Source organism: Aethina tumida, chromosome 3 (assembly GCF_024364675.1).
Source record: "Aethina tumida isolate Nest 87 chromosome 3, icAetTumi1.1, whole genome shotgun sequence".
In the NCBI taxonomy this organism is placed as follows: domain Eukaryota; kingdom Metazoa; phylum Arthropoda; class Insecta; order Coleoptera; family Nitidulidae; genus Aethina; species Aethina tumida.
The window spans coordinates 19,439,452-19,453,340 of record NC_065437.1 but is presented as its reverse complement, the minus strand read 5'-3'; the positions used below and the strand labels follow the sequence as shown (position 1 = coordinate 19,453,340).

At 28.1% G+C, this 13,889-nt stretch overlaps 1 protein-coding gene across 1 annotated transcript in view; it reads left to right on the top strand.

Moving 5' to 3' along the window:
- Window positions 1–13,889, top strand: part of LOC109597045 (uncharacterized) — a 40,415-nt gene that overhangs the window by 20,292 nt on the left and 6,234 nt on the right. Inside the window, exon 3 of the mRNA XM_049964196.1 lies at window positions 8,587–8,658. Coding sequence (XP_049820153.1) covers window positions 8,587–8,658 — 72 coding nt within the window. The remainder of the gene's footprint in view (window positions 1–8,586; window positions 8,659–13,889) is intronic.

The window sequence follows — 13,889 nt, the reverse complement described above, 5'->3', positions numbered from 1 at the left end:
AGTTAAAGCAATAAAAACAATTCAAGTAAGTTTCACTATTTATATCATTTTAGAATACAATTGAAATTCTTCAAGTTATTTATTTTAATTATGATATATTAATACATCAAACTTATTTAACTTATTAGACATTATAATGTTAAAATATTTATGTAAATTTTTTTTAGTTTATAAAAAATTCTGCTTTAGCATAGATGTAGAGAATTATATGCTATATTATATTATATTTTGTGGTATATAAAATGATTTATTAATATTGCTTCTTTTGAAGACTTCTAAAAGTCAAAAAAAACTTTATACTTCAGTTTTATTGTGGATAAGGCTCGGTTTGATTACTTGCATGAGAAAGTAACAAAACATTAAATTCTTATCAATACTTCTTAAACTCTAAGATTATATTGTATTAATTATTTTAATGTTAAAAAAATACATAAATTTTAAAACTTTTAATTTATAAATAATAATAAATAATCATCGATTATTATACTTATGACTTACGACAAATTATATATTATGTTATAAGTATATTTAAAGAAACCCTCTTAAACCTAATTAGTATTCTTTCGAAATTCGTCCAGAGGCTTATAACTTATTTGTTACATTCAAATATTTTGTAAAATTTGAAATTAATATTCCTTTACGACTTCTTTTGAAGTTTTCTAAAACATAAACAAAACTTTATACTTCAATTTTAATGTAGATAAACAGGCTTTGTTTGAATCCCAGCATGAAAAACAAACAAAACATTTTAAATTAAATTCTTATCAATATTTTCTCAAATCAAATTTGTTGTGGTTTTTAACATACTTTTTAAACTTTAAATCTATTAAATTAAGAGAATAATATTACTAAATTTAATTTGCATTTTGTGCTTCATATTTTATATATTGTATATGATAATTTGATCATATATTTATTCTGGCATAAAACTTTTATATAAAGCTTTTATGAGATTTATTAAAAAATAAGCCTTTGACATAAAATGACATACTGAAACTGCATTATAATATAAGTAAACTTTCAGTAACTTACACACACACACAAAGGTATTCATCAAACAATATATGTACATGATATGTCTAATTGACGCAATTACTCACATCACTTATGAAATACCTCTTGAAACACACGACCATCTTTTATGCATTCAATGTGCACAACCTCAATTAATTCATAATAAAAAGAAACTCGTTAACTAAATGTGTACCGTATTATGCCGGTTTATTTGTCGTCTGTAACAAAGCGGCGAAATTAGAGTGAAAGCCCATGCTCGTTAGCTACAGAAGCATATGCGTATAACTGGACGCAGATCCTCAAAAGCTCCTTTAATGGGACAAACGACATGCTCGACTTTGACCCCAAAGACTGCCATCGCAGTTTGGAAGCAGCCAAGTAATTATAAAATTAATGTATTTTAAGTCACGCGTAACGTCCGCTATTTGGTTTAGTCATTCACTTCACAAGTGACAAACTTCCTGGCAAGCATTCGGAACTGAATACTAATGAAACGTTTTCTTGGCCGAGAATGGTTGTTTGTCAATAGAAAAAGTGTAATTTAAGGCAAAACGGTCGTTACACACCATGAAAATAACTGTAATAACTTTCGTATTTATGATTTACGATCTGAAAAGTTTTAATAGTTGTTTTAACTTGTGTGAAGCTATTAAACTAGATACTTTCTAATTTTATTATATCGTATTACATGAGTTGAACATATTTTATTACATACATATTTGTTATGTTATGCAATGAAATCACGTTCACGTTCTGCTAACACCGTTATTCGGATTAAATATTTCAGCACATGAAACTAAATGTTTAAATTGAAATGAAATATGCATATTATAATTAATTTTAATTGAATATTTAAAAAAGAATTTGGAACATATTCAAAGTAGCAAAAAGCTATAAAGTTACGGAAGTAAAATTTTACATTTATTTGGTTGAAACATCTGGAAGTATTAACTTTGAAATAATAAATATTAATACACGCCAGGTTTCGCCAAATGGCGTTATAATCTTATGGTAATTTTCATTCTAGACTACAACAATGGCTTAGTTTATTAATGCAACTTAAGCATTTAATCTGATTTGACCGCACAAGAGCTTGTTACGAATGAAATTCTCCAACTGCACTGCGGACATGCATTAAAACTAATTCGAATAAGCTTTAGCATAACCAGGTAGCAAAGCGACAATTTTTATAGTTGTTTTAATACAATTAATCTCGAATTTACTTGCTAGTAAAATCTGTCTCTGTTTAAAATAAATGCTAAAAGTGTATCCCATTCTAGTATTACGCTCAAACAGAATTAAGATAATCTTCGAATGAATTTTACATGCGACATGAATTTTTAAACATTTCATCCACTTAAAGTCTACTATTCATAATGCGTAGTCGGGAACGGAAAGCGCACATACAGAAAACGAAAATTCGTATTTCAACTTGATGCCTTTGTTATTTTTTACTTAAATAAAGTAATGCACGTGATCACTTCACAATACCGACGGTTTATGCATTCCGGGAAGGTGTATGTTTCGATAAGGAATGCACTTAAACTTGGTGCAACGCAGTGGAGAAATTTGCGCGTGGAATAGTAAGCAGAAACGCTTTAATCATATTTTTATTATACCCATTGTTACAAAGTTTTTGAACAATTTAATTTACGTACCCCATTTAACAGGCATAACTTACTTTAAGTGCCTCTGTTTTAAAATGTAAGTCCAAATATAATTAAGAGTGATGGAATTGTGTATTCCGGCGTCGACTCTTATGCAGGTTTATGCATTTTAAGGGAGTAGGATGTGTGTCGATAAAAAGAGCATTTAGAGCCGGTAACTGCAGGAAGTAAAAGCCGCACGGAATATTAAACGGGAGTGTGTTACTATGACATTTCACTTACCACTAAAATGTCTCTACTTGCGTTTGCGGCGTGGAAGTTATTTCTGCTGACTTTTAGATTTAAGGTATTTTTGTCTGGGAGTAGTTTGATAAATTTAATTTCTTATGCAAATGTTGGTATAAAATTTTAGGCTACACACACAAGTTTCTCTCATACTTAGTACTTGTTCTAAAGGCACTCGCTTGTATTTTATGAAATTTCACTAGGGTAAAATATTCTATTAAATATAAATCTCTTATTTCCGAGAATACCATAAATTAAAGTCTTAAATGGCAACCACAATTTCAAAAAAACATTGACATGCTTCTAGCTGAATTAGTAATTAATATAGTTACTTCAATCAACCACATTAAACGTATATAGTGTACTGATTTTGTCCATGAATATTGCAACTTAAGTGGCCAAAAATAAAGAGAATTTGGTAAACTTACTTTGTCAATCAGTTATTTTTGTCTGAAAATAATTGTAAATCATGAAAATATGTACTTCGTAATTCTAGACTTAAAACAAAAACCTACAAGTTAATTTTTTAGATACAAATATAGAAGAAATCATACTAAACCTTAGTTTTCGTAGTAGTTTTATAGATTAATCATAGTGTTATTGTGGTTATATACTTTTATTTTCATTGACTTTATCTAGCTCCCAGAATTATTAATGTAAAATATATAATAAATAATAATAATAAATAAATGAGTTTGCCTGTTCTCAAAAATAAATTCCTAAATGTGCATATTTTGTAAAGTAAAATGAAATTAGTTTTCACATTTTCATTCATAAACAAAACATTAAAATATTGTAGTTAATTAAGCAAACGTTTTTGATGCCTTTGTTGCATAAATGGCCACAAGATTTTTAAAAACTCTGATTTTAATCATATTTCACTGTTGATGTATCACGTCCCGTTTTCATTGCCTTTACGCCACGTGTGCTGATGCATCACGTTCCATTTTCAAAGCTTATTTAGCTATCGATTATATTGATGCAATTTTTCACGCTGTGTTTACAGTCCCCTTCAAAGTACCGCGATTAAAAGAGTAAAAATGGACCGGTTAAATAGCAATGCATTAATCGTGTCGTGCAAAAGCAGGAACTTCACCGTGGTTCGATTGGCCCAGGCAAATGGACGTACGTGACTGCTGCCAAATTATACAACTCAGATAGCGGACCCCGAGCAATTACTCTTTCTACAATGTCAATTCATCTGGAGTTTCTATCTGAAATCTGCACGTAGTTATGTGGCGCGCGGCTTTAATGCAATAACCGCTAATAGCATCCCGCGCTTCCGCTGGTTCTCGAGACCACTGTCGGAATAATTAGTACGCATTGTTATTACCATTATCTGTCTCGGAATCGCATATTTCCAGTTTAACAGACAGAAATTATTGACGTTAATTTTGGCGGAAAGTTAAGAAATGTAAAAGGGGGTTGCGAGATTTCGAACACATGTTGCAGGCATTTAAACGTCGGAACTAGTTAAAATTCAACCAATTCATTTATTATCTTTACAGGTGTGTACAACCAAATTAGTTAGTTCTGGCTGTTACAAGTTTTCAAGACCAAATTGATAAAAAACCGAGAAGTCTCAATCAAGTTGCCCATCGTTTGTCAAGATTACATTAAAAGTTTAGTTTCGCATTCACCATTTCATTTGTTTGGGCCATTCACTCTTAAAATTGGTGAATGCGTACTATATTATTAATACTACTAAGAAAACTGGCGACTTTGCTATGATTATTATCTTTCCTTAACGTTTATATGAATTAATTCAACTATTAATTAAATAACAAAGATCAGATTTGTCTTTCCGCATTCATTATTTTACTTGATAAGGTGTATAGTAAAAAATAGGGGAATGCACCCTCAAAAAGAGAATTTAAATAAATAAATATTCAACTAAATTGATATTACAAACAATATGATATGGTTAATTATCAAAGTAAAAAAAGTAATTCTTCAAGATAAAATATTTTTTTTTTTTGCTATAAAAATAGAATTTTAATATAATAACTTTAATTTAAATTGATAATTTAATAATATAAAACAAACTAAAGTTTAATTCTGTATAACAATTAAAGAAAAAGTTATCACACTGATTATTCACAATTATTTTTATGAAATTACTTTGTGCTATAATATTACAATTCCAATTATATAATTTAGGAAGGGATAGAATTTGAATAATTGATAAATTAAAATATTTAAATATTCTAAATTCGAATAATATAAAATAAAAAATTTGAATAAATGAATGTTTAAATATCATATATTTGAATATACGAAAATAAAATTGTATTTGGATATATATTCAAGTAATTCGTCTCAAATATGAAAATATATATATTTGCTTATTTATTTGTAAATTGTTAAATTCCCAAAATGAATCTTTATCTGACACATAACTGACGCTAGAGCATAACAAGATAAAATTACATCGGTTTACACCTAAGAGATATTTTCGTCTGAACGGTGGCGCTTCCTCAAGATTATTAGCCATTAAATTCCAGTACACTACACCGGAGTTCAGTTTGCCAAGTAACCCTCACATCCTGTGTCACAGAGCTGTCTAAAAGCCATATGACTAATTAATTATTAAGGGAAGACTTAAATGATTTCAAATTGTACCAGCGTGAACTTAATGAGCAACAATTTATGGCATTGTAAAATATCTTGAATAATATAGATGAAAAAAATAAGATGGGAATGATGTTAAAGTGCACGTATTGTTTATAAAATGTATAAAAAATAACAATAAAATAAGTCATAAAAACTAAAATAAAATCTCCGGCTGTTTTAACATCAATTTGGTAACAAGTTTTATTATACAGTATAAAAGTTATCGCCTGAGTAGGTATCACTCCAGATTCCCAAATTTTACATTTCCAAGGGACATTAAATTTATCCATACCATAAACATAAAATATCACGATTTTATGAGAATTAATAGCTAGTGGATCAAATTTATTTGAACAAAAACATAATAGTTGCATGTTATTTTGCTTTTATTATAATAAAATATTACATTAATTAATTCAAAATTTTAAATATGTATATTAACCAAAGGCTAAAATCTCATATCAAATTATTTCATATTAAACTAATAAATATGCTGTGAATTATAATTGCATGCTATTAAAAATTACATTTATTTTTATCCATTAGAATATAAAAACATTTGAATTATATTAATAAATGTATTATTTACTACAAAACAATTAAATTTTAGGTAATATTAAAACCAATTGAAGTCGTTATCAAGTAAATTATATTACTATTTTACAGAAAAAGTATAAAATTAAAAATTTATTTTAATCTCGTAATTGTTTTTTAATTAATTATTTATGAAAATCACAGGAATTGGTAAATTAAAATTTTAACTAAGTAAATTCAAATCATTAACCAAAAATACTTGATTGAAGAATTAATTTTCAAATAACACTGCAACGTTAAATTTTTTCTCTGCTATGTGGTTGAATTTTACCCTTTGTCGGATACTCCCTAGAGTATAATTCAGTTCTTCTACACGGAGGGGTAATTCCTCCTGGACATATAAGGTAAAAAAATTTAAATTCGGTAAGTGCCTTGTGAAGGATCCCTTGAATTTTTCATTTCGAATAAGAGGTTAATTAAGTTTCGCGAATTATAATTACAACATAAAACATAAAAGTGCCCGTTAGAATTTTTAATAACTCAACTATTCAGTTATTTAAAATATGTAAAATCGATTAAAAATGTTTTATAAAATTCTAATTAATTATTAAATTGGAAACGTTTTAACGTATAAAAATGAAACATGCATAATTAAAAAATTCACCGTTGTTTTTAGTTAAAAATAATCGATGAAATAAAATATTTGTTCATGTGCATTATTAATTGGACGTAGTTAAAAGTGATAAATTTGATAAAAATGATTAAAAAACTGCCTTTTATTAAATTTGTGTTCATGTATTCATTTTTCTCACATATTAATTGTTTATAATTAATTAAAAATTTAAATGCTTTCAGTTCAACACATACAATGTATTACAATTAATTAATAATTTTAATTATATACTAGTTAATAATAATGAAAGGTTTTTTTTTAATGTCAGAAAATTAAAATTTATATACTCTTTCTGTTGCTAGAACACATATCAAATAATAATAAATGTTAATTATTCTTGTTTTATAAACATGAGTGAGATAAAATTTTAATTAAAATTCAAAATAAATTTGTTGTATAAAATTTAAACATTTATGAAGGACTATAAATCATAATTTATATAAATCAAAGTTTATGAAAACAGGTTTTGTCACATTAAGACTGAACCACGTATTTTGAGCTGCTAAACTCCAATTCAATTTTCCTACATTAAAGGTCAGAATAAAGCCGTTTCACAGATAAAAAATGTAAATTTTCTTGTTATTAAAAGTACGTAGATGCGTAAAATTAGATTATAAGAATTCGGTGTCTACACGTAGAGCTTGCGAAATATTAATAAAACGCTCATCCCCGACAACTTAAATGCTCAAACACGTACCACATACAGAATTTCCATACAAATGTCTCGGACTTCCCTTCAAGGGAGGCAGGATGAAGCTGAAAGTGGAAAAACTCCCCGACTTCGCCGTTCACAACTTTATATACGAAAGCTTTACATATCCAGGCCGAGAAAATACGAAATTCAAAATAACTGTTCTACATTAAAGTAAGCTTTCAGGTATCGAAATATGTATGTTTATTTAGGACATATCAGTTGAGGCTAAATAAACAGGGCCCGTTTTTTATACCGTCTGTTGTGTTTAAATAAAAGCGGAGATTCAAATGGGTTTTTTTTATAATATAAGTGCTTCAAAGAACTCTTTGGACGATACAATTATGTTTTTCTCTAAAAAAACTTATGTTTGAATAAAATTTGTTCTTCTAATATCGTTTAAATATTAATATTTTTCCATCAAATATTAAACTCGAATAATAAACAAATAAACAGTACGTTGTTTTTGTATTTTAACAAATTTTAATGACGTCTGAAGAAGGAAAACCAACCAAGTTTTCTTTATTTAATGTTGCCCTTTTGATTCGTTTTGTTGTGGATTTTCGTTCCTTTATGCAAGTTCCCAATATGCAAAAGGCTTGAATATCAGCAACGTGGCTGTAACAACAAAAACTTTCAAATGACTTTCTGCCATTGTACAATTCTACAGAACATTCCCATATAATTACTTTAACACTGATAATTTCGTTCCTTAGTCTTTGTAAAACAACTTGGCTGTTATATTATAGCATGCTAGTTCACACTGGAAATTTTCATTTAATTTCAAGAAATGAACAGTAAAACTTTCATAATTAACGTGCAATTATTTGATTTTATCTGGGGGCTTTGTTGAATAAATGGTGTAAATTCTTGATTTCCCCAATTTCTAGAAATACTAAACCTTAAATCAAGATGCGTATTAAACGAGGTTAATTTACAGGTTTATTTGTTGCATCAAATCTTTAAATAAATTGTTCTTGAGTGTTTGAATCAGAAATACATAAAATAATATTTTGTTAATAAAGTCAAATTGTTATAGTACTTATAAATGTTTATTAAAATAACAAAAGTGAGGGTCGCCTTGTACAAATTTGCTTAATGCCCGAACAGACACAATATTACCATAAAGTGCGGTGATGTTTGACAAAAACATTTTCATTTTGTTTCAGAGGCGGGTCGATATTCCTGCTGGTTATAGAAGTGCTGTGGGTAGCGACGCTTTTCATGCAGCTTTGTGTAAGGTAAGAAATGATCCTCAGTAGATAACCGTCGGCAATGTTTCACTCAGCGTCAGACTGCCATCAATCGTTTTTATTCAGTGTCTTTCTAAGTAGCTACGGAATTTGCAATTTACCTCGAAGAAAAATTCCCGGCGAATGAGCCACCGCCACGAAAGGCCAGACTGTGAAGAATACAAATATATTCATCATGTTGTTTGCTAAACGATGGAACGTCCCATTCCGGATTGCAATATTCCAACTGATTTGAGCGCAATAACTGTGGAATATTTTAAATTCGCGCTCGTAATTTAAACCAGATTTTTCACGCCGAAAAGCGGTTCCCTCCAATTCGTAACATTGTAAATGCATTTTCCATTTTACGAAAATATTAAATTAAGTTCTAGCAGAGGAAGTGAATCATATTACCTTGGAACTATGTTGATTTTTGATTTTTGTTTCTAATGTTTCAAAATCTATACATACAAATAAAATTGCAGTGTCTGTTTGTAATGATTTTTCAGGAAATTGGTAAATAAATAAAAATCCATAAAGTTATTAAAGTGAAACTATGTAATTTAATCAGTATGAATTTAATCGTATGGATTTTAATCCTATAGATTTTAATTGTATGGAAATTGATGGCATGGATTTTGATCCTATGGTAAATGATCATATGGATTTTAATCGTATGGAAAATGATCGTATAGATTTTAATCATATGGAAAATGATCGTATGGATTTTGATCGTATGAAAAATGATCGCATGGATTTTAATCATATGGATTTTGATCGTATGGATTTTAATCGCATGGAAAATGTTCGTATGGATTTTAATCATATGAAAAATGATCATAAGGATTTGATCGTACGGATTTTCATCGTATGGAAAATGATCGTACGGAAGTATGGAATTGGTCATTTTTCGTTTTTAATAATTTCTCAGGTTTTTAATGAATTTTTGAGATTTTAGTAGTTTTTTACGTTTTTAGTAAATTTGTATGACTCATTAGTATTTACTACTCATACGGGAAATTTTCTTCGAAACTAAATTGTTCGAAAGGAACAATTGGAAATTTCTTCCAATTTTACTTTCACAAGAAATTTATTTCACAATAATTTTCGCATGAGATTTTTATAATCAAAAATTTTTTGTTATAGAAATGTAATAAACAGCTTGTTATAAATAAAATTTCTTCTATTACAAGTATACAAGTATAATTGTAGTTATAAATGTATATTATGCACAGGGTGGCGTGTGACTGTGTGAGGTCTAGGTAATATTTCGAAAACAGTTAAATAAAATTAAATTTGAATAATTGTTCTGTTGTTAGGATACTTGAAACAATGTTAGTTTTTCTCATTATAAAATAATATTTTGAGCATTCCATTTAAAATTAGAAAATTGATCTGCTGTCATTCAAATGGGATAACCAGAAAATAATCTAATTATACATTAAAATATTTAGTTACCTAAAATCTTCATTGGCAGGGACATACGATGTTAAGAATTATTATTTTTAACATTATGTCTCTTACACTAGAAATTCCTAACAACTTGTTAATATTTTTAAAAAAACTAAATAATTTTTCAATAAAAATGGTAACACTGAGTAACTTAAGTAATTTTAAAAAATCATATCGGGGAAAAATAACAATAAGAAGAATGTAGATAGGAGATTATTTAATAATCTTAAAAATCTTCTGGCAATATACATAAGCTATCTAAATATCTAATATTGTGTATTTAGGAATGTTACGTTTAAAATCGAAAAATTGATATCACTACTACGAAAAAGGATAACGGGATTTTACTGAAATATGAGAAACTTTTAGATACATAAGTTACCCAAATTTCATTTTCATTTGAGTCACCCTGTATATATGATTATTTTCCAACCACAATTTCATTTGGGAAGTTAAATTGACAAAATCATGTATAAAAAAAACTTTAAAACGAGATTTCAGAATGAATTTTTACTAACGCCATATATCTATTTAAATGTCCCTAACAGTGCTTGTGCTCCTTCCTGCGAGTTATTGCTGACCATATTCGGCCATAATATACATTTCGCTGATAAATTATGTTACAGTCAGATATCTGAGCTTTATTCCGCACTTAAGTTTGTCGAGTTTGTATTAAAATTCTCGTTTATTGTTCCGCATCTAATAATCCCTCGTTCTTGAACTTTATGCAGGCGAACCAAAGTAATCAAAGTAAAACCTAATGCCATATTTTATGTGTTCCATTTTCTTTTGCTTTTTGAAAGTGCTTGTCTGTTTTATGGGACTGAATAAGAAATGCATACTTAAAATATTCTTCTGAAAATTTATAAAACGTACGTCTACTTTATTTTGGCTGGTTTTATTTAATTAGTTAATTATAGCTATAAATTACAATAATATTTAAAATGGCAATTTGAAAAAAATGTTATCCATTTATTACTTTTATTAATTTATTTTTAAATTGCATTTAGTTTAAATTCGTCTCCTACATTAATTGGTTTAAAGTATTAAAATGTAACTATAAATCTAAATTAAGTAAAATAGAATGTATTTTCGAAAACATCGCAGGATACACGTTTCGGGCGTTCCTATTTTAGAATATAAGCAGAGAAATAAAAGAGAAGCATTATTCTTACTCAGACAAAAGTCGAGATACTGATCAAGCCAATTTTCACTATCAAGCAGAGGGGAAATAGTCTTTTTCGTTTTAATTAAATTATTCAAAGTCGTGATTTAGTGAACAGTTTTAAAAGAATAATTTAAAGACATATTTAGAGTGTCTAAACAATTTTCATTTTAGAATTGTAATATACAATATATTCAATTATCTGATTTTTGTAAATATTAATTTACAGAGGACTGGAGCAAAAAATTTTGCAAGTTGAAATGCTCAATTTAACTTCAAAGCTTTGTATATTTATAAGCCGTAGGCAACAACAAATTTTAATTGTATCGATATATTTTTTCATTTTATTCGGGTAATGTCTGCAAAATTTTAAAACACATTTTTTAAAATTAATTTTAATTTTACAATGTGTAGCTATTTTAACATAAAAAATAACATATTGAAACTAAATAACAAAAAGAGTAAAAGGTACAATGATAGTTCAGCAAAATAATATATTTAAATAAAAAATAAACACGATCAAATGGATAAAATGCGTTTATTCAAATCAGACAAATATTTACAACACACACATTGCACTGTACAACAGCTGCATTATATCATTATAATATGATTAACGACACATACGAAATGTTAGTTCATAGAGTCATATGGCAACGTGGAAACGTTAATCCAATTATAATTAGTGTTATAACGCCATTACTATAAACTGTTGATATCGGCTCGGTATGACTAACATAAATTCCAGATAGCATAGTATGTTAGCTTATCGTCTGCCCGTATTGTTCCCAATTGTCGCATTTGCAAGATACATGGCACTGTAATTTCACCTTCATTATTATGACTTGGGACGACGAAAACCTATTAAATTAGGTAGACACCATATGGGACTTGTCATAATTGGCATATTCAACTTTTATCTTCCCGTGGTAGGAGAATTAACTTTATTTGCTCGTTTTATTCATCTCCAAGTCTCGAGACTCTTCACTAAAGTTATAAAATAAATATTTCAAACTGCAATTTCTATTATCTTGGGTTATGAGAAATTATAGTTTTATTTTATTCTATAACAAGTTTAGAGAACGCAAGAACTACTGGGACCAATTTAATATTTTAACAGATTTTACAAACTAGCTTCACACTCTTAGATATTAAGCTACTTAATAATACAGAATTTTTCTGTTTTAGGAATTTAATAAAGAAAGCCATTTATTATAAAGGAGTCGTAAAAATAAATAGTTGTATTTCTGTTTATACACTCGTGTATTCCTGATATATTATAAATATACATAAGTATAGTTTACTGAAACTTGTATACTTTAGTTAAATCCTCATAGAAGATTCTGGTTAATTTTATCTCTCACAATTCTTAAGGTAAATTTACTTTCCTTCAGGAATTCTAATTAGGATGTTGTTGCAGTTTTAACACACCATAAAATTAATTGGAAACCATTTATGAAAATTAAAGACATACTCATTCATTTTGCTCCATTTTTTATACAGAGACTAAGTAAATTTACGAGTACGGATTTTATTTAGAATATTTAACGAAGAACAATTCATTAAACACCTAGAACACTTTACGAGCATTTAATTTATATTTAATGACGAATGATCGGAAGCGTCGATTCTCCATGAACCTGGAAATTCTTATTTCGTGAATTTTCGCTTACTGTTGCGGTTAATCTGGGTCAATTATCCTTCGAATATCGCGTTTCCCCTTTTTACTATTAACGTTTCTTACTTTACAACTTCCTTTTGCAGTTATTAGCGAAACTAAAACAAAAATTCAATTTAAATATCTCCTACATTTAATAAAACTATTTTTCGAAAGTTTATGATACCGACCCATTATGTTGAGGTGTGGGGCGTGTAAATCAGATCTACATTAATGGTTTACATTTGGCATAAATTTATCGCTGGGTTTAACACATAATTTAGTAGAGTTTGAACTGTCTTAGGAGTTTATATATGGTGGTGTACCGCTGGATGGGGTTGCTGAAATGTTTTACTAGAGCCGGGACTTTAAAGGATTTATTAATTCCGTGAAATCACAAGAAGCATATCTGAACTTCGTTTACAACAAAACAAGTAATTCACTGTTGTTTACACAACCATGCAAAAATCATCCCAAACTATTTTCTATTGAGAGTGTCCCTGCCGAACGATATCTGAACCTACTTCCTGTTTTATGGGTAAAGTTAAATTATGTTTTAAATTAATTAAATCCGATTTAAAATCAGACAACAAGTATTAACTATTGTAATTAACTGTTTAAATTAAATTATACGGTTGACTTTGGGTGGAAAGAGATTAAATAATCTCAAAGCCCCAGGCACTATTCAAGAGGAAACAGGAATGTGAATTAAACTTCTAAATTGTTGTCGGGTAAATGATCGTAAATCATAATAAAGTAGTCTACCAAATAGTTTATTGAATATAAAATTACAAGAGTTAATTATTTTAAATTTATTATACTCTGTTTACTTGAACATTCTAAAATATACTTGAATAATTTGAACTATAAATATTTTATATAAATTAAATAAAATAATTTGGATAAAATGAATTTATTCTCCTTTTTGTTATATGCGAAATTAGTGAAGATTTCACGTTCATATCA